The 19,590-nt window shown below is 43.3% G+C and overlaps 4 protein-coding genes across 4 annotated transcripts in view; 3 read left to right on the top strand and 1 right to left on the bottom strand.

Annotated features, from left to right (window-relative positions):
• Positions 1 to 3,612: 3,612 nt before the first annotated feature.
• dpm2 (dolichyl-phosphate mannosyltransferase subunit 2, regulatory) lies at positions 3,613 to 3,864 on the top strand (the record flags this gene model as incomplete). Its single annotated transcript, XM_083776111.1, has 1 exon — positions 3,613 to 3,864. The coding sequence occupies one exon, from the start codon at positions 3,613 to 3,615 to the stop codon at positions 3,862 to 3,864; it is 252 nt and encodes an 83-aa protein (XP_083632237.1).
• A 2,989-nt stretch (positions 3,865 to 6,853) lies between these two features.
• LOC310866483 (E3 ubiquitin-protein ligase TRIM39-like) lies at positions 6,854 to 8,008 on the top strand (the record flags this gene model as incomplete). Its single annotated transcript, XM_083776104.1, has 1 exon — positions 6,854 to 8,008. The coding sequence occupies one exon, from the start codon at positions 6,854 to 6,856 to the stop codon at positions 8,006 to 8,008; it is 1,155 nt and encodes a 384-aa protein (XP_083632230.1).
• An 885-nt stretch (positions 8,009 to 8,893) lies between these two features.
• On the top strand, positions 8,894 to 9,430 carry LOC310866596 (EKC/KEOPS complex subunit TPRKB-like; the record flags this gene model as incomplete). The annotated part of the gene is made up of 1 exon (XM_083776256.1): positions 8,894 to 9,430. One exon carries the CDS (start codon positions 8,894 to 8,896, stop codon positions 9,428 to 9,430), a length of 537 nt encoding a protein of 178 aa, XP_083632382.1.
• A 3,914-nt stretch (positions 9,431 to 13,344) lies between these two features.
• tbc1d8 (TBC1 domain family member 8) overlaps positions 13,345 to 19,590 on the bottom strand; it is a 66,620-nt gene continuing 60,374 nt past the window's right edge. The window contains exons 16-20 of the mRNA XM_083777209.1: positions 18,696 to 18,945; positions 16,960 to 17,025; positions 16,403 to 16,489; positions 15,138 to 15,247; positions 13,345 to 14,487 (exon numbers count right to left, since the gene is read on the bottom strand). Of these exons, the coding sequence (XP_083633335.1) occupies positions 13,966 to 14,487; positions 15,138 to 15,247; positions 16,403 to 16,489; positions 16,960 to 17,025; positions 18,696 to 18,945 (1,035 nt within the window). The 3' untranslated portion in view covers positions 13,345 to 13,965. The remainder of the gene's footprint in view (positions 14,488 to 15,137; positions 15,248 to 16,402; positions 16,490 to 16,959; positions 17,026 to 18,695; positions 18,946 to 19,590) is intronic.

Raw genomic sequence — 19,590 nt, 5'->3', positions numbered from 1 at the left:
GTTTTTTGTGTTTCCTGAAAACCTTGAAAAGATTACTTAGGCAATTAGTTTAATAAGGTGACGATATTAAAAAAAAAACATCAGGTAGGTGACACATTTTCAGCCAATCAGGAGAAAGAGTAGCTATTTATGAGCTTAATGTTCCAGTTCTAATTTTGTCTGTTACATTACAATTCCACTTGTTTAATCTGTATCCTGACTGCGTTCCTGATTGGATAAAAATGCAGTTTCAGAAAATGCTTTTTCTGTTTAACAAAAAGCTGGAGAGACTGGGAGACCTCTGTTACTGAACAAACACTATAGCAATGATTACTGTCACACTATAGAGCTATTTAACACTGTTACTGAACACACACTCTATAGCAATGATTACTGTCACAATATTAACACTGTTACTGAACACACACTATAGCAATGATTACTGTCACACTATAGAGCTATTTAACACTGTTACTGAACACACACTATAGCAATGATTACTGTCACAATATATATTTAACACTGCTACTGAACACACACTATAGCAATGATTACTGTCACACTATAGAGCTATTTAACACTGTTACTGAACACACACTCTATAGCAATGATTACTGTCACAATACAGAGCAATTTAATTTAGGTAACCAAATGGACCCCAATAGTAGAGCTTTACACTCTCAATAGTTCAATTGTTAAGCATCTGCTTAATTTCCAAAAAAACTACACAATTAGAGAATGTAGAAGATTGCTACTTTTGATCCTTTGATTATATAATGCTGATTGTAGCATAGTGGTTAGTGACTGAGCTTTGTTAACATCACCACCATTTGAGGCCATCTAGTCTCTCAGACCCATTTGAGCCACTGACCACCATTGTGAGAGTCTATTAATGTGAAATGGTGATCCGTGGCTCTAACATGTTATCACTTTTGAAGTTACTTGTTATGTTTATAATGTAAATACTACTATTTAAAGCCGTTTTTCAGTAGTCGAGTGGGTACTGTCGACGGTTAGTAAACATTAAGGCCCGGGGTCTACTCTCCGTCTAGGACTGAGTGTGTTTTCAAAACAATTGTGTTTGTTTTGGTAAGAAGGAAAAACACTCGGTCATCGACGGGGACGTGAACTCCGGCACCGTTGTTTATAAAACGTCCGCTTTAACCATTAAGCTACTGGAACACTGTTGTACAGTCTTGTAGAAACATCATATATAAACATCATAACAAGTATAACTTCATAAGTGATAGACGTTTGAACACAAAAACAACAACAGCGTTAAGTATTAAATAACATACCTGCTCTCCGAAGACGACCCGATGGTGACGTGGAACTTCCAACACTGACCAAACTCACCTCCACGTGTCTCTTCCGTATTTGAGGGTGGCGTTCACTTCCTTCCGGTGTGATGCCACGCCCGCGAGATTTTACGCGATATTTTCTTGTAGTCATTGTAGTCCTCCTACATTACATCCGGGTCCCATCCGCTTCTCAAAATAGCTACATATGAACGCGTGAATCTTTTATTTTTACAATAACGTTATTTGTCAGAATAGACACTTCTATATATATAAAATAAATATGTCTATGCTCTGTACCTGAAGTATCAAAATATTGACTACAAAAAAAAGTTATATTCTATTAGAAATAAAGTATTTATTAACAGTTTGCAGAATTACAGTACTTTTTTTTAAAACATATGTTTATTCATTTTCTTTACAGTACAATGAAGTATTTTCAACAATTGACATATATATCCCCCTCCCCACCTCCCCATGGCAGCACACATACAAACAAAATCTTATCATAAAATGTTTTGACAATAATAAATACAGAACAAAAATAAATAAATAATGACAAAACGAAAAATAAAACGAAAATAAAACACATTACATACAGTTAAACAAACAAACAAATGCCCAATGTCCGTCACAGTTCCCTACCCCCACCCCACAGCTGACTTATAACCATTATACATCCAAAGCCTCTTCAATATCACCTCGCTTAATGAAGTCCAAGAACTTCTCCCATATAGAATACCGCAGGTTTCTTCCTAATTACATATGTTAGTTTCTCATGTGCCAAACTTGTTGTTAAGTTCCTCAGCCAAAGGGGCATTGACATTCTTCCAACATAGCGCAATTGAGCGTCTGGCCTGTAACAGGCAAAGGTCGGTCATTATTTTTTCATTACTATTTAGTGTACAATTTAATGGATAAATACTGAGTATACATAATTTAGGACAAAGAGGAACTGGACCTGACGTAATCTGAAAGACATAATGGACCACAGACCTCCAGAATGTTTTAATCTCCTCACATTCCCATAAGCAGTGGAACAGTGTACCTTTATATGTTCCCCACATTTATAACATAAATCAGGAATGTTTGGATCAAATTTATTTACTTTCTCAGGGGTTATGTAAATTCTCATTATCCAATTATACTGAATTAGTCTTAATCTAGTATTGATAGTTTGTGTTTGTGCCTTGGAACATATTAAACCCCAATCAATTTCAGAGATTTCCACTTGAAGGTCCTGTGTCCATTTTTGTCTTATTTTGAATTACAGTACATTTCATACATTTCCAAGCACAACTCAATACAAAAACTGTTAACTGTGGACGACATGAGCATTACACTTGTTTACGATAGGGTCCACCATATACGTACAAATATACAAAAACAGGAAATCATCATAAAAGTTAAAGAGGTAAAAAGGTAAAAAAATCACACCCGTGTGAAGTGAGGGGCGCTAAAATATTAAAGTCTATCTCATGTTGATTAGGTGACGTAATGGTGATGTAAAACAAACGGTGCCAACACAAACATTAGACGCCATTAACAATAAAGAGACAATATGACGTAAACAACACATCATGAGTCTTGATGTACATTTTCCCTTCATTGTCAATGCAAACAAACAAAACAAACAAACAAACTTTGAACTAAAGACAAACATCAAAAAACAAAGGGGTGGGTGGGGGATTCAGAATGTACGGGGTCCAGTTTCGAATTGCGATGTGGATGTGGTTGTGATCTTGAAGATTGGCTATTTTCAAATAGTGTATACATAAGGCTTAATTGGTTAATTTATTTTTGAGGGGCGCTCTCAGTCTGTTCATGAAAAATGATTGAATAAATATAAGTAAAAAATAAAGTACAGTATAGGCTACATAATATCTCATCTATATCTCTAAATGCATTAATGCACCACATCTCTGTACGTGTGAAGGTACGTAACTTGAGAACCGTTTCGCCCTACCGACTTAAACACCACCACAGGGAGTGCAGTGCCTGATCATGGCCTTGAGTCGGTGGGATACACTGTTGTCCAGAACCAGCACAAAAGCCTCTGCCCGGGCTCTGGACAGGGCCCAAAATAGCCAATTGATCACCCCTAGATCTCCATATATGGAGTCGGCCTGTTCTGACATCACAGTAATGATGTTCTGATAGACTCCATATTTGGGCATGCCTGACAAATAACTGCATATATCGGAATAAAAGAGCACCGCTCTAGTTGTACTAATTAGGAGCATTATAGAGGGCTGACGTCATAGATTGAAGACGACTGACGCCACAGGCTGGTCAAATGAAGAGGTGGTCGACTCATATCGCTCATTGCTCAGAAATGACCCCCAGCACTGATCAGGCCCTTGGCTTCGGACTGGTGTGCTTCAGTCTCCTACTGTTTACGTACTACTCCACCTGGGTCATTGTTCTGCCGTTCCTTGACAGTGGCCATGACCTGCACAGGTACTTCCTTCCCAGGGAGTACTCGGTCATCATCCCTGGTATCGCAGCGGTACTTGCTCTCTTCTGTGTCGGGGCCTTCACCGGAATCGTCATGTGGAGGAATCTAAATCTCAATAAGGTCGACTAGAATATCCACCAGGCTGTGGACTGAACTTCCTTGTTCCTTAAACAAGGCAGCCACAGTCGTTGGACATTGCATGTGGCGTACAGCCGTGTATTTCTCAAACTTTTGAATTTCAACGACTCCCAGTGTGACATGCATTAGGCCACCACCACAGACCCCGTATTTTATTATAATATTTTTTTTAAATCCCGGACTCTACTAATAACACCATCAGTGTCAATTTAACTCTGAGAGTGTACAAATCCACAATTTTGTGCGCATTGAGCACAACATTGTGTGCAGTTCGGGTGGCCACGTCTTAGACCGTTTGCGGATCATGCAGAAGTGCCGTTTACGCCTGTGCTTTGTGGCCTTCGACTATACTGGCGGCTGGCCATAAGTGGCCAATCACAGCGGTTCTTTCTGCGGTACAGGATCCATAATAACGCGTCACCCCGCCTTTATAAAACAATATACACGGACAGTGGACACACATTATTCACGGAGAAACGACAACAAAAAAAAGCGCGGTCAGTGGCCAAGATAAATCGCCGTCTGCCTTCGTTCAAAATGTACGGTTTGTGTGTGTGTGTGTCTCACTCAGATCGCACTGCCACGGTTTGCTGCAGTTATAAAGCTCCTATAGTTGGATCTCGGGACCGAGCTGACGGTCCGCCGACAGGCGAGCCACCGTCTGTCCCACTCCCAGCCCTGCCTGCCGGTGCCCCCCTGATGATCTTAGCCGAGTGTCCTGCTTGGGGTCTGGAGCGTTTACTTTGAAAAGAAAATAGTGTTCAAAGCAGGCCCGAGTCACCTGAATACCGCAGCTAGGAATAATGGTTCTATTTTGTGGGTTTTATTAACTGGGGGCCATGATTAAAGCCAACATTTAAAGTCCATAGACTGGGTCACTTTCAAAGGGAGTAGTTAACCAGTCTACTTCCGGTTGTCCCCATGCTCAATAGAATGTAGAACAGCCGCCATTGGACTGGCCCCATGAAGTGAACGGAGTTTGCGTAACTCTGTCTTACACTATGACAAAGAAAACATACATTTATGCTTATAATAATACTTAACCTGATAGTATTTACTATTTAGGGTATGTAGAAAAATCACACTTGTGTGAAGTGAGGGGCGCTCTTATCATACATCATCATCATGAATCATCTCATACTGGCCTGTTGCCTGTGATTAGTTAGCTGATTTGCTCATTTACATATGATGTACATTTTCCCTTCAATGTCAATGGCGTTTAATGTTTTGATGTCATATTTAGCGGAATTCTAACGTCATTTCTCCGTTCATCGTCACTGGCAAAACTTGAGACGGGTGGGACAGAATTTAGCGACCGAAATTCTCTTACCGTGGTCAATGGCAAAACTTGAGACGTGTGGGGACAAAAGCTGTTTATAGAAGGGCCCCTTAAAAAAAGTGAAAAGGTGAAAAAAGTGGAGAAAGAAAGTTCCAAACTCTTCAGTAAAGCATATTATACAAACTTTGAGATCATTGTGAGATTTGAACCAAGAATCTTCTGTTAACAGAGCACGTAGGCCTACTACTGTACTATGTTTCTTGTGACAACTAATAGGATTTAGATACAAACTTGCAAAGTGAAGATGATGTGATCTTCAACCAGATGGGACCGGTGTGTCTACTGTCTTTAGTAATTACATCCCCTATTGAACATCATTGACATCTTGTGGTCATTCTGTCTAACTTCACCCTAGATGGGCCCTTTTCACAGCTGCTATTTTGCCAGCTGAAGGTTAATTGTGGTTGTGTTTCATTGAGTGAAATGCTGTCTTTTCTGTGTGCCAGCAGGAAGACAACAGCAGGAGCTGTGCATGCTGGCATACATTAATACCTAAATGAAACACTCCTGCAAGCCGCAATTAATGTGATTACTTTCAGCTGTGTTTATTATTCAAAAAGCTCAGTCAGAATACTTTCCACAGGTATTTTATTAGTTACAAGACAACAACTGCATTTAGTTTGATTTTAAACTTGCACCACAGTTTGAGGTAAGAAAAAATAATCTTCACTTGTTCAACTGTTCAACTCATTAGATTAACCACTTGAAGTTTAGTGTTTCTCTTCTGGGACAAACGTTCTTGCAAATCTTGGGAGCTTGTAGAACTACTATTTTCAAAGACCTTTGGTGCCGATAAAAAATACTAACAGCCCTAGGTGACCATGGTCTAGAAGTTATGGAAAACGTGAACTCCTGAAATACAAGTATCATCACTGCATTGTAACTCTGTACGTAGTAGCCTACTCTTTAACGTAGTAAAAGTAAAAGTACAAGTGGTGGTACTCTATCTACCAAAAGTAGAAAGTACATTTCACAAGTTTTCAAATGTATTATAAGTCTTTAGGGGGGAAAAAAGCTGATCTAGGGCTGAAGTATGTGTTAATCTATATTTTGTAATAAATCTAGAGTGTATGTTTTAAAATAATTGTAATGGAGTAAAGGTACTGAAGTATTGGCCTCAAGATGTACACGAGTAGAAAGTGCTAATTAGGCGTCTGACCCATTGTGAGCTTGTAGCTCTGCCATTTTCAAATGGCTGAAGTGGTTAAGGTACAAGTTTGTCAAATTGTAGTGGACTAAAGAGTACAGTATTTGCTGCTGAGATGGCGTAGAAGTGAAAGTACTGAAAATTGGACATACTCAAGTACTTACTTGAGTAAATGTGCTTGGTTAGTTTACACCACTGCACTGGTCAACTACATATAAGTTCTAATCACTTAAACCTTATACTCAGTTGAACAGATTCCAAAGGGCTCTATACTAGACCCCCTCGTGTTTTTGCTAAATATTGTTGCTGAAAATAGCTGATCTACAAGCTCCCAAGTGCTGTTGTGTTGTGAGTTTGTAGGTTGGCTATTTTCACTGAATGTTAGCCCTGGAATGAGCAGTGTGGACACTAGACTACTATAGGTGTAAATGTATCTACAACTGAAATGGCTTAAGATTCATATCATAAACGCTTCGTCTTCTCTCTATCCAGATATGGCAACTGCCACGATTCTTCATTCGGACGAGCACATGCTCTGTACGATCTGCCTGGATGTGGTCACCGAGCCAGTCTCCACACCATGCGGACACAATATGTGCAAGGCGTGTATTCGACACTACCGCGACATCAAGGACATGTACCAGTGTCCTCTGTGTAATGCAGCGTCTGCTGAATCCAAACTAGCAGAAGTACCAGAGGTGATGGCAAAGGTTCAGAGTGCGATAAATGCACGATCACAGCGGATCAGTGACATAAAACGGTCCACCAAGAGGGCGGGGGTCTTCAGCGGGCAGGTGATCCGCTCCCGGCCGGGGCTGATTGAGGCGATTGAGGACCGGCGTAAAACGGCAGAGCAACAAGCGGAGGGCTTCATCAAAGAACTGAACGTGGAAATCGCCGAGCTCAACGAGAAACGTGACGAGTTGCGGCGTCTCTCTCACTCTGAAGACCACCATGGCCTTGTCCTGTTCCTGTTGAGCCTGGCCACTCTGCTAAACAAGGACCAGACTGACACCGTGGTCGACTTCAACCTGCCCGACACCACCTGCGTGAGAAGATGTGCAGTTCTTCTGTCCAAGGAAATCAATCTGAAGAGGCTGAAGGACAGTGCAGTGGACGTGACCCTTGACCCAGACACCGCACACTGTAACCTCATCGTGTCCCCGGATGGGAAAGCAGTGATGCTTGGGGCAACACCTCAGAATGTCCCCGATACCGACAAGAGGTTTAAACATCACGCAGTGTTGTCAAGGGAAGGGTTCACATCAGGGATGTTTTATTATGAGGTTCAGGTAAAGGGAAAGACTAGCTGGGCTGTAGGAGTGGCGAGAGTGTCCGTGAACCGGAAGAAGCCTGTCGGCATGTCTGTTGGGAAGGGATGCTGGGTCATGCTGCTTAACGCCGGCCTATATCGAGCATATGGCTCTGTGTCTTCCGCATGCAGTCTGTTCGTGAAGAACAAACCCCAGGCGGTCGGGGTCTTTGTAGACTACGACGTGGGACAGGTCTCTTTTTATGACGCCGACGCCAACTCTCACATCTACACGTTCTTTGGCCAGTGCTTTGGTGAGAGTCTGCATCCATACCTGTGCACTCAATCCGATGTCAAGCCTCTGACCATCACCCCTTCTCTGCGTCTCCCCAATTGACTCCAGTCAATGGCTCATCATGTTTCTCATTGAGCTCAAATGACACCAAAATGGACTGATATTGACCCGTTACACAATCGGGTGGCAAGAATGTGTATGGAATTAGAACTTTACAATGTGTGCCAGTTGCTGCTGTGTCAAAGATCGGTGAATTTTGTTTTGTGTTAATGTATAGGTGTTAAGTTATGATTTTCTTTTATCTCTCACTATTTTTGAGTATATTGTTTATACTTTGATAAGGCTTGCCATCTTAACTTATCGAGTTTTAAAAGTTCTTTAATATTTGTGAATGTTGTGCTTTAATAAAGCCTATATTTTAGAAGAAAACATGGATATGGTATTTTAGTGTGGTCATTGTGACACCTACCACTACCAGGAGAGGACATTTCATTTCCTTAACATCCTACAAGTAGCGTATTACTTTGTGTCTGTTGATTTCGACAAACTATGACGGAAAATGTTCGTCTATCGTTTTACACAGAGGTAAACGGAATGAAAACTAAGCCATGACTAAAACGAAGACTAAATATATTGACAATTTCAATTGTCAACAAATAAATTAGACGGAGTCATTTTACACTTGGTTGCATGCTGAAAATGGCAGATCTACAAGCTCACAACGCGTCGCAAGCTTTATATGTAGTCGACTAAAACTAGACTAACACTAAAGCTTTTCAGATGACTAAAACTAAATTAAGTTTCATTCCAAAGACTGACTAAAATCAGATCATTGCAGCAGTACTTCAGCTTGTGAATGTGACATCAATGATGAGTGACATCAACAGTGCGAAGCCAGTGCATGATGATGACATCATCAATGATGGTTATTGGTAAATAACGGTCCGGTTATTGGTCCCCAAATGCAAAGAAGACGATGAGCAGGTCATGCATTTAACACAGGAGCTAGAGCTCTATCCAGAGCACAGCGTCACTCAGCTGCTTTTCAAAGACGTGAGGAACGCCGCCGAGCTGAGACGGAGTGCCATGGAGGGTCACATCAAGTGTGCCCTGGTCAACCCCACCATGCTGGTGAATCCTCTCCAAGTGCTGCTAGCCGCGAACAAGGCCGTGCACTCACAGAAGACTGGCAAGATGAAGACCAGAGGTTTATATTCCGAGGTCATCTTCAACCTGTCTCCGGGTAACAACATATCGGAGGCCTTCAAGAGGTTCGGCGTCGGGGACGGCGGTGACTCCGTGCACGTGACCGTGGTTCACGGCGCCAAAGACGAGTCTTTGCGTGACGTTCTCTCGGAGATCGCGGCCAAGGTGGACGGACGACAGATCCCGGTGGAGCACGTGTCGACGCTAAGCGACCTCGGCGAGATCAGGAAGTTGTACAAGGTCACGGCACAGGAGGAGAGGCGTGGGACTCTGTTGGATGCAATCATCTGCAGGATGGCTACCAAAGATGCTCTGTAGCGTCGCAAAACTATTCCCGGGGGCCACCACCTTTTAACCCATTCTGACCGGGCACCCATTTTGGTGTCAGCATCATGTTGTGCCTTAGCTATTTAAAAATAGCAGATCTACAAGCTCATATCGCGCCACCGAGTGGCGCGATACGAGCTTGTAGGTCTGCTATTTTTGAAAAATCGAAGAGCGACTGACATTTTTAGAATCTGATCTCAGGTCAGAATGGGTTCATCAGACCAGTGTGTGTCCGGTGGAAACCTCGTATGAATCTGATCTCAGGTCAGAATGGGTTAATACTACTCTATGGCCACCACCAGAGGACAAAGGGAGCCCTTTATGGGCCTGTAACTCCAGAGATTGTACAATAGGTTATCTTTGGGGCTCCAATAAAATCCAGATTGTGGAACATTCAAATTCATCAACAACAAAGAAAAAGTATCCGGGCAGCCACCGGGCACTGCACTCCCCTGTGGTGGTGTGGAACGCGTGTGGAGCGAACGGCTCGCAAGTTTCGTGCATTTACAGACGTACCAAGACGTGGTGCATTGCATTTATAGATCGATAGATAGATATAAATATTCTCCCTTCTCAATAAAGAAAACAAAGGAATAATATGTGCCCACTCTTGGTTTAAACAATAATGGAAAAATACAGACGGAGGGCAAAAAACTAAACAAAATAGATCATTGTCCTTAATGAAACATTAAACATACTGTAGATTAATCTCACCGATTTTAATGTTGGAGGGATGAAAACACCTCACTGATCCAAAGGTCAAACCTTATTGGACAGAAATTCAGTTACAGCAGTCAGTCTGTACATGTACTCAGCGAGGTAAATATAAAATATCAGGCCATTGTTTTTGAACACTTGGTGATTGGAAAGGAGGAGAAAAACAGGCACACAAAATCATGCTTCAGGAAAACTGTAGAACAAGTTTAAAGAACTCAACATTCAGCGATACGGTACAATACAAGAAAATATATAACCAGGTGTACATCTTCAGTGTATCACATTCAGAAACATGTTCTTTGAAGTCATTATAGGCACAACTGAAATATTTGGCAGTAAATTAAAAAGGAATGAACTTAACCCCTTTATCTTCTCCACCAAAACACATTTAACTGTACTTTTAAAATAGATGCCCTAAAGATCACTGTACTAAAAAAAAACCCCACTGTTGTACTGCTTCATCTCAATGAAAAAAAGAAAAAAAAGAAAGAAAAAAGATTGTTTCCGTTTTGTCAGAGCAACGATGCTTATTTTACCAACTTGTCTATAAATACTGCACTGTCTATGATACCGTCCTAAAGTCGGCTCTTCGGTGCTACTGAAAATTTCTGACGCACGAAACAGCTGTAAAATAGGAGTATGAATCGGCCCTTAGTCTCATCTCTCTCAGCATTAGATTTAGCAAAGACCCCGCCCCATATTTGCATACTGGGGCCTGGTTGGTTATAGTCTGGTTCCAGACGAATCTGGTTGGCTCGTCACCACTTCAGCCGTGAAGTCCTCCCACAATTGAGAGCCGCCAGACTTAATCTGCCTGCCTGGGGCAATATGCAATATGCATTGAAAAGGCTGATGAAGGCTGGCTAGGCGAGGCTACCACCAGCCACTGCACATATAAATTAGCATACTACAATGCTTCACTCGTTAAAATAAGTTCTTAATGTGGTTTTTGTCCCCATGTGTGAGTGACTGTTCTTTAGAAAGGGATCGGAGACCTCATGCTGTATATACATAGTAAAACGCTATCGCTTGCCTCGCGGCCAAGAACTGACTTTCAAGTTATAGTGCGTCGTTAGCTTGAACATTGGAATTTTGGCAGCAAGCGAAACCATCTTGTGACGGAGAATAAATTAAGTTTAAGAGTCGGTTAATACCACTCAGCTACGATAGAAGCCATTGTGCTAAATCAGTACGCTGGTGGTATAAAGTTTATGAACCTGTTGCTCACACGCTTTAACAGAAGCATACTGATTTTGCGTCATGGTTCAGCAGCCTATGTAGCCCTGCACCGTTAATCCAAGAAAATAAAATATCTATAACTCCCATAAACAATACATTTAATAAAGAGGAAAGGTTGTACAGGTCTGTTTGTGGTTCTGGGCAGAATCCTGGCCCACAAATCACAAGAGAGAGAGAGCGAGAGAGATAGAGTGAAGGGGGCTTTAACTATTGGTCAATTTGAACACGTATAATTCTTTCTTACGTCTAGGAAAGATTCTCTCACCTATACCATCCAATTCATACTTCAATCCCAATAGCTGGCCAAGAAATTAAGACCATATATTTCAGTATTGTGCAGCCCCATCTACAGTATATCGTTTCTGCTGGGTGGAAACTTCACAGGTTTTGAGCTTATAGACTTTAGCCATTTTTGAACGTAAAAAAAAACTGCTATTTTTTCAGGATTCAAATAAAACCTACGGTAACCTAACCTTTGGTGTGACGCTGTAGTATTATCAAGTTGGACAATTTATTTACGAAAAAAGACAATGTTAAAATGTGTAAATGAGAGGTTTCTGCCCGAAAGCAACGATTGTGTTTGAGATTGAGATCCATCTTTGCCGTTCATTATCACGCATGTTTTTTGAGTGTCAGCAGCTTCTGAGGCCATCTGGTTCATCATCATGTTGTCTTGGTATTTACACCAGTCTAACAGTGAGTGTCATGCCTGCACCTGTGAGGTCTAAAGCTTTTTTTTCTTTAGCTGCTAGCGCTTTTCCGCCACATATTTCTATGGTACAGAGTCAGACATGCTGGAGAGTGTTGCATTTATATGCCCTCTACATCCAGCAAAAGTCCGACCCCCAAATTGACACTAATTAGCCTGCGGACTCCCATTTGAAGAGAGATGCCAGGGACCCCCCATAAGAGAAGATTTATATGGTTCTAGCAGTGATTCTCAACCAGTTTAATTTCAAGGACCTACGGTTTGACCTGCATTAGGCTACGGGCTACCATTTAATGGCATTTCTATCATTGGATCCCCAATTTATATTGTACAATTCAATGTTAATTTAACTCTGAGAGTGTACTACAAATGGAACCAAATGGACCCGTTTAGTACACTCTCTGAGTTACAGACCCATAAGGGTCCATTTGGTTCCTGACTATCATTTAGCTGGGGACCCCCTGGAACTCCCTCAAGGACCCCTAGGGGTCCCCAGACCCCACTTTGGGAACCACTGGCTTATAGAACAGGGGAAGGCAACTATAAGTGTGTCCTCTGGTGGAAAAATGCAAATTCTAAACGATATGATCCTCGGTTACAAAATGGATGTTTTGGGTGAATTAAATTGCGGCACCCGTTACTTTGTGACTTTGAGCTATTAAATGACTGGATGGCGCCCTGAGCCACCACCAGATGGCGCTGTTGGCAGTAAAAAAGGTGTTAAAATGATGGCGCTGATCCATGAGGGTTATAATATCGGTATGATCTTTGGAGACATCTGCGATTCAACAGTGAACGAGTCCTAGATTGCCATTCTCACTCGCCCACACATCCAGGTGTAATCGACAGTTAAGCAAGTGGTCACACACACACACACACACACACACACACACACACACACACACACACACACACACACACACACACACACACACACACGATACCATCCATACCCTACCCGTGGTTTTCAACCCTTTTCATATCAAGGCCCATTATTTATTCGGCATTTGAGCCACGGAGCACCATTTGATGACATTTTGCCTCTCAGAGCCAATTTATATTTTGTTGTCGTTGGATAAGATTTTGTCCACAAACACCTCGATCCCCCCCCCCCTATATATTGCTTAAGATTTCTTAAATTTTGGTTAATTTCTTACGACAACAAGAGCATATATAAAGTATACAAAGTGTCAACTTGTATCGTTGATTGCTTCACTCCATACTCCATACGTAAAATAAATTGGCTGGGCCTTCACAGAGCCATAGAGTATAGACAGAGTTACGACATTGTGGGGGCAGAAAACAGCCCGGTCACATGGTTCATGTACTCACACGAGCCCATAGACTCCAATGCATTCCGGTGTCCCTATATTCGCCAATAGAAGTCTATGTAGAAGAGCCACCATTGGACTGGCCCCATGAAGTGAACGGAGTTGTCGTAACTCTGTCTTACTCTGTGGCTCTGGGCATACGTACAAGGTCTAGTAGTGTCAAGGAGGTTCAAGACTCATTACAGCCAGCCACGCAATCTAGTCACAATGTCTCTGATCAAGACATTGAAGCCCTGTTTAACGTACAGGAAGTCACTTTCAGTAAGATCGCCGGCTAAGCGGCTAAACGCTAAACACGTTGTCCCACACCGGCGGGACGGAGTGTACAGCACTTCCTGGTCTGCATCTGTATAGTCTGGCCAATCAAAACCGTAGCACAGCTACTGTATGACGGACGGCGGTTCGGTCAGGCATACGTCGCATCATATTTACTCAAACCATTACCGATCGATCGCAGATTTTCCCCAACTTCAAAAAAATAAAAAGTTAAACCGGGTATCGTTTCATCGCTGTAGGCATTTTGGGGCTCATCAGCTGGTCCGCCGTTGGAGCATCAGCAGCCCGGCGCGCTGCTGGTACTGCTTCTCCTTGGCCTCGGCGATCTTGGCCGGCAGCTCCATGAGCGCCTTCTCGAAGAAGTTCACCAGCGCCTGTTCCGTCAACAGAGAGGCCAGTATCTGAGCGTAGCTGACCGTCCAGCGGCTGTCCGCGCCACCGCGCTCGCTACCGGTGCTGCTGTGACAACGCTGGGCGCCGCCGTCCTCACCACCCTCTCCCTCGCCAGGACCGAACACCGGGTGCTCTTCTTCCGCGAGCCCCCCGACGGGAGTGGCGGCCGCAGCCGCCGCCGCCGCTTCCTGGCCGAGCCCCGCCGCCTCTTCCTGTCCGCCGCCGCTGACCTCCGACCCCGCGGAGGAGCGGCTGCGGTGGCCCGCCTCGCCGATCTGCAGCACCAGGCTGGTCACCGTGGCGATGGCCTGGAAGAGGTCGTTCTCCTCGGGGTCGCCATGGAACATGTTGCACAGCGTCTTGCAGAACTGGATGAACTCGTACTGTTGGGGGAGGGACACACACACACACACGTATCTTATTTACATTAACTCGTACTGATGTTTCTATATCAGTGGTTCTCAAACAATTTCATGTCAAGGACCCCAAAATATATATGCAATTGGCAACGGACGACCCCCATCTCAAAATACTGTATGTTGTTTCAGGGTCACCGCCAGAAGCAAACCATTTACCCCCGTCACGGTCGGGCGTAGACCTTGATTGTCCAATAGAGTTCCTTTTCAGGAAATGGAACAACATTTTTTCTGAAATCGTAAAAATAGCAGATCTACAATGCGTCGTGCAGATCACTACTTTTGTTTGACACTCTTTTTTTTTTTTTTTAAGATATTTTTTTGCGGCTTACGCCTTTATTGATTTTTTAAGGGATAGAAAGTAGGCTGACAGGAAACGGGAGAGAGATGGGGGGATGACATGCGGTAAAGGCCGTGTCGGGTCCGGGAGTCGAACCCGCGGCACACCGCGACTGGATCACCAGTCCGGTGCCCAGACCGTTACGCTACGGCCTGGGCCATTGTTTGACACTCTTGTATGACGAGGCAGGGCATCAATAGACTAAAAAACATAAACAGCCACGCTACACTGTACTATGAATGATGATGAGGCGTTATTAGTAATGTATGTACCCTACCTGGTTCATGAGCGGTAGTGGCTTCTCCGGGCCTTTCTGCTTCTCCTTGGCCAGGTCTCGTAACATCTGCTTCAGCTGTTGCTGGTAGTCCTTCACCTCCCCGACAACACCTACACAACACCTACATGTTAGTCCTTCACCTCCCCGACAACACCTACACAACACCTACATGTTAGTCCTTCACCTCCCCTACAACACCTACATGTTAGTCCTTCACCTCCCCTACAACACCTACACAACACCTACATGTTAGTCCTTCACCTCCCCTACAACACCTACACAACACCTACATGTTAGTCCTTCACCTCCCCTACAACACCTACACAACACCTACATGTTAGTCCTTCACCTCCCCTACAACACCTACACAACACCTACATGTTAGTCCTTCACCTCCCCTACAACACCTACACAACACCTACATGTTAGTCCTTCACCTCCCCTACAACACCTACACAACACCTACACAACACCTACATGTTAGTCCTTCACCTCCCCTACAACACCTACACAACACCTACATGTTAGTCCTTCACCTCCCCTACAACACCTACACAACACCTACATGTTAGTCCTTCACCTCCCCTACAACACCTACACAACACCTACATGTTAGTCCTTCACCTCCCCTACAACACCTACACAACACCTACACAACACCTACATGTTAGTCCTTCACCTCCCCGACAACACCTACACAACACCTACATGTTAGTCCTTCACCTCCCCGACAACACCTACACAACACCTACATGTTAGTCCTTCACCTCCCCTACAACACCTACACAACACCTACATGTTAGTCCTTCACCTCCCCTACAACACCTACACAACACCTACATGTTAGTCCTTCACCTCCCCTACAACACCTACACAACACCTACATGTTAGTCCTTCACCTCCCGATGTGCTAGTTGGTGCCTTGCATGGTTTCCGCTGCCATCGGTGTATGAATGTGTGTGTGAATGGGTGAATGTAATGCACAATCTCTGTAAAGCGCCTTGGATAAAGGCGCTATATAAATGCACCATTTACCATTTAACACCTACATGTTAGTCCTTCACCTCCCCCACAACACAACTAGTGATAGCCTACTACTTTCTACTGTCTAGTGGGGTGCTGGTGACAGGCTGACAGCTGGTGATAGCCTACTACTTACGGATTTGCAAAAAGCAGCGAATAAAAATGTACCAGTGTGCTGCAAACCACCTTTACTGTAAGTAAAAGTAGCAATACCATAAGGGAACATAGATCAGATTACATACCCTTGGGCAGGTCTACGTAGAGGGGTCTGGTGGTGGACAGTAGAGGGCTGTTCAGTGATGCAGGGTCCTCCTCAATTTCTGTCAGAGCTGCAAGGAAAAAAGACACACACGCACAGTACTCCCCACGTGATATATATGTATACAGTAGATGGCACGGTGAATGTGTATGATTTTCATTCACAGAATAGTGTCCGGATGGGGCGGGGAATGTATTTAACTCATTTAATGGAAGATTTATTTGGCCCCCTGTTCTTCTGTTGCCAAGGTCTTTTCAGTCAAGTCCTTGTTTTAAGGCGAACATTACCCCAGGAGAAAAATAAAATCATCATTGCCGAAGGGCTGGACGAAGGGGGGCTCAACTGAACAACGAATGGTTTAGCAGCCATGCCTTTTTTTACATAAGGTCACTGGTCAGAAGGCACGCATGCCGGCCTTGTGAGGTACCTCCTAGTGAGCATATACACTTCAGGCATAATCTGTTGTGTTTATATGATTTCTTTACAGTGTTGACGGATTAACCAGTGAGGAAGAATGTGAAGTGAAACGGGGTGTTGTACCTGGTGGTATGTGTAGACGATACAGCAGCCGTATCTTCAGGTTCAGGTCTTCACAGTAACAAGTGTCTGACACAAGAAAGAGAGAAACAAGAAATGATTGGGTGTCTCTAAAGTTACCCGCTTCCCGTTTACCCCTTTGGAAACTCCATTTTAACCATGTTAGATTAGTTGAAAACACCCGTCCTTGGTTCAGAAGACGTTTAATGCGTGATGAGACCTGTTTTTTTTCAGTTACATTATACATTTTTTGGGGGTAAAATAAAAATAAATAATAATAATAACCCACTAAATGGGTTAATAAAACAGAAAATGCAGTAGATATGATATGGGGGTTATAGCCTCGCAGTGGCCAGACGTGGATATGCCGATGGAAAAACAAAATTTCCTTCGGTGGTGTGATATTAGTATGGCCGTTATTGAAGAAACACTCTATAGCAAAGAAAATGTGACTACCTGTTTAACAGAATGTTGTGTGGCTTGGTGATATTTGATAATTGCGACCACAAGAGAGCATTAGTCTACCTGAAGCTATTTGTAAGCCACACAGTAAGAGACAGCTACACAGAATGTTGCAGCAGGTGGTAATAGAGCACCGAAGTCTGACGTCACTTTCAGTAGAGGGCACCAGTACACAGGTTCATGTATTTGTTTAGTTGCATTGAAATCCCCATCCTCATATAAGAACTGTGTTTGAAAAATAAACATGTCACCCCGGCCGTTTCACTCATATGGATATGAAGAATCAACTGACTGAGAGAAAACGCTAATGTTACTGCTGCTGAATTAGTTAGATTTCCGCTAGAAGCAGACTTCTAGCGGGACTTCGGTGCTCTATAAAACACAATTGAATAAACGCTAAAATTGAGTTTAGCCAACTAAAAGTAGACTAAAATGAAACCATTTCAGATGACTAAAATATGACTAAAACTAAATGGAATATTATTCAAAAGACTATGACTAACAACTTGAACCCCAGCCTCCTTGTGACGCGTTGTGAGCTTGTAGATTTTTGACTCAGGGTCTAAGTCAGTGGTTTTCCACCAGTGGTCCTTGAGGGGGTTCCAGGTGGTCCCCAGCTAAATGATGGAGTGTTTAGCCTAGTATTAGTCGACTAAATATCATAAGATTTTAGTCGACTAAATCCACAGTTGATTTAGTCGACTAAAATGTATTTTGGCGGGCCTTGATGCCGTCGTTGACTGTTCTTTTTTAGCGACGCGTTGTGAGCTTGTAGATCGTCTATTTTCAGCATGCAACCAATTGTAAAATGACTTATACTGGATCTCTTGTCCACTAGTCCCCTTCCTGACATTTTAGTCTAGTTTTTATTTGTTGACGAAATTGTCACTATATTTAGTCTTAGTTTTAGTCATCATAGCTTAGTTTTTATTTTGTTTCCGTCAGTGAAAAAAGGTAGTCGACGAACATTTTTTGTCACAGTTTTAAGGTCATTACACACTGGCGAATTGGCGACGCGATATATTCGTGCGAATAATTCGCATTTAAAAAAAAACAATTGAAGTCCATGCAAGCTTCCACATCAGTGGCGAATGTGCGAATGTGCGAAAATGCGACCGTTTTCGCTTTTATTTGTTCGCTCTGGTGTCGTATTTTGCAGAGATTCGCAGGCGAACTGCAACATGCAATATTTCGCATTTTCAGATCGCTTATTCGCATCGCGTCGCTAATTCGCCAGTGTGTAATGACCTTTACTCGACAAAAACAACACCGCCTACCCAGCCATCCAGCGAACTCCCTGAAGGTGACGAGGCTGTCCCTGTCCTGGTCCAGCAGCGTGAAGGCCCGGTTGGCCACCGTGTCCGTGTGGTGGCTCCCACACAGCCAGGGCGCCAGCAGCACGTACAGGCTCTTGAACTGGGCGCGGTCCACGCGGTACTGCTCCACGTAGGGCCGGCCCGGGTCGTGGTGCTGCAGGGCCTTGGTGGTGCTGCCGTCGCCCCAGTACAGGTTGATGAAATGCTCCGTCTGCAGGGGGAGACGGAGAGGGCTTTAAGAATAATAATAATAATCTTTATTGTCACAAAGGATATTCATCTTCACAGATCTGTTCAAAGGGTGCCGTGTCATTAGTCCGAAGGCTCATTGTTCCGAGATTACTAAACCCTATTCCCTAACCTTAAAGGGATAGTTCAGATTTGTTTTAACTTCAGATGTATGAAATACTTGCCATTAATATAGTGGTTGCAACTGTATTCATTGATTGCCCGAGTCTCGTGGTGGGAGTTCTGCTCTGGTTTTGGTGAAATATTAAGTAGTTCCGGTCATTCTGTGGGGGGCATAGGGGGCCACGCAATAAAAGTAAATGATTCCACAAAACTACCGGTAACGTAATTTGTATTGTTGATCTATTCCTAAAATGTTAGTGCAACTTTTGTTAATTTTTTACCCCTCTATCACACGGAAATATGTGATAGAGGGGTCAAAGTTGAACATTGTTTTTATTGTCATGATTTGTCACAACTCGAGTTGGCTTTGTCCACGGCGTAAACGTCTTTAAATAAATACGTTTTGAATCATCTATGGGGAAATTAATGGGGAATTATTTCCTGGGCCTGAAAGGGGGCGGGACTGCGACACTCTTATTATATCCAATAACTAGTGGTACAGGTT

Source organism: Protomyctophum parallelum (genome assembly GCF_964188405.1).
Source record: "Protomyctophum parallelum genome assembly, chromosome: 11".
NCBI classification, from domain to species: Eukaryota; Metazoa; Chordata; class Actinopteri; order Myctophiformes; family Myctophidae; genus Protomyctophum; species Protomyctophum parallelum.
This window is presented reverse-complemented; position numbering and strand designations above follow the sequence as displayed.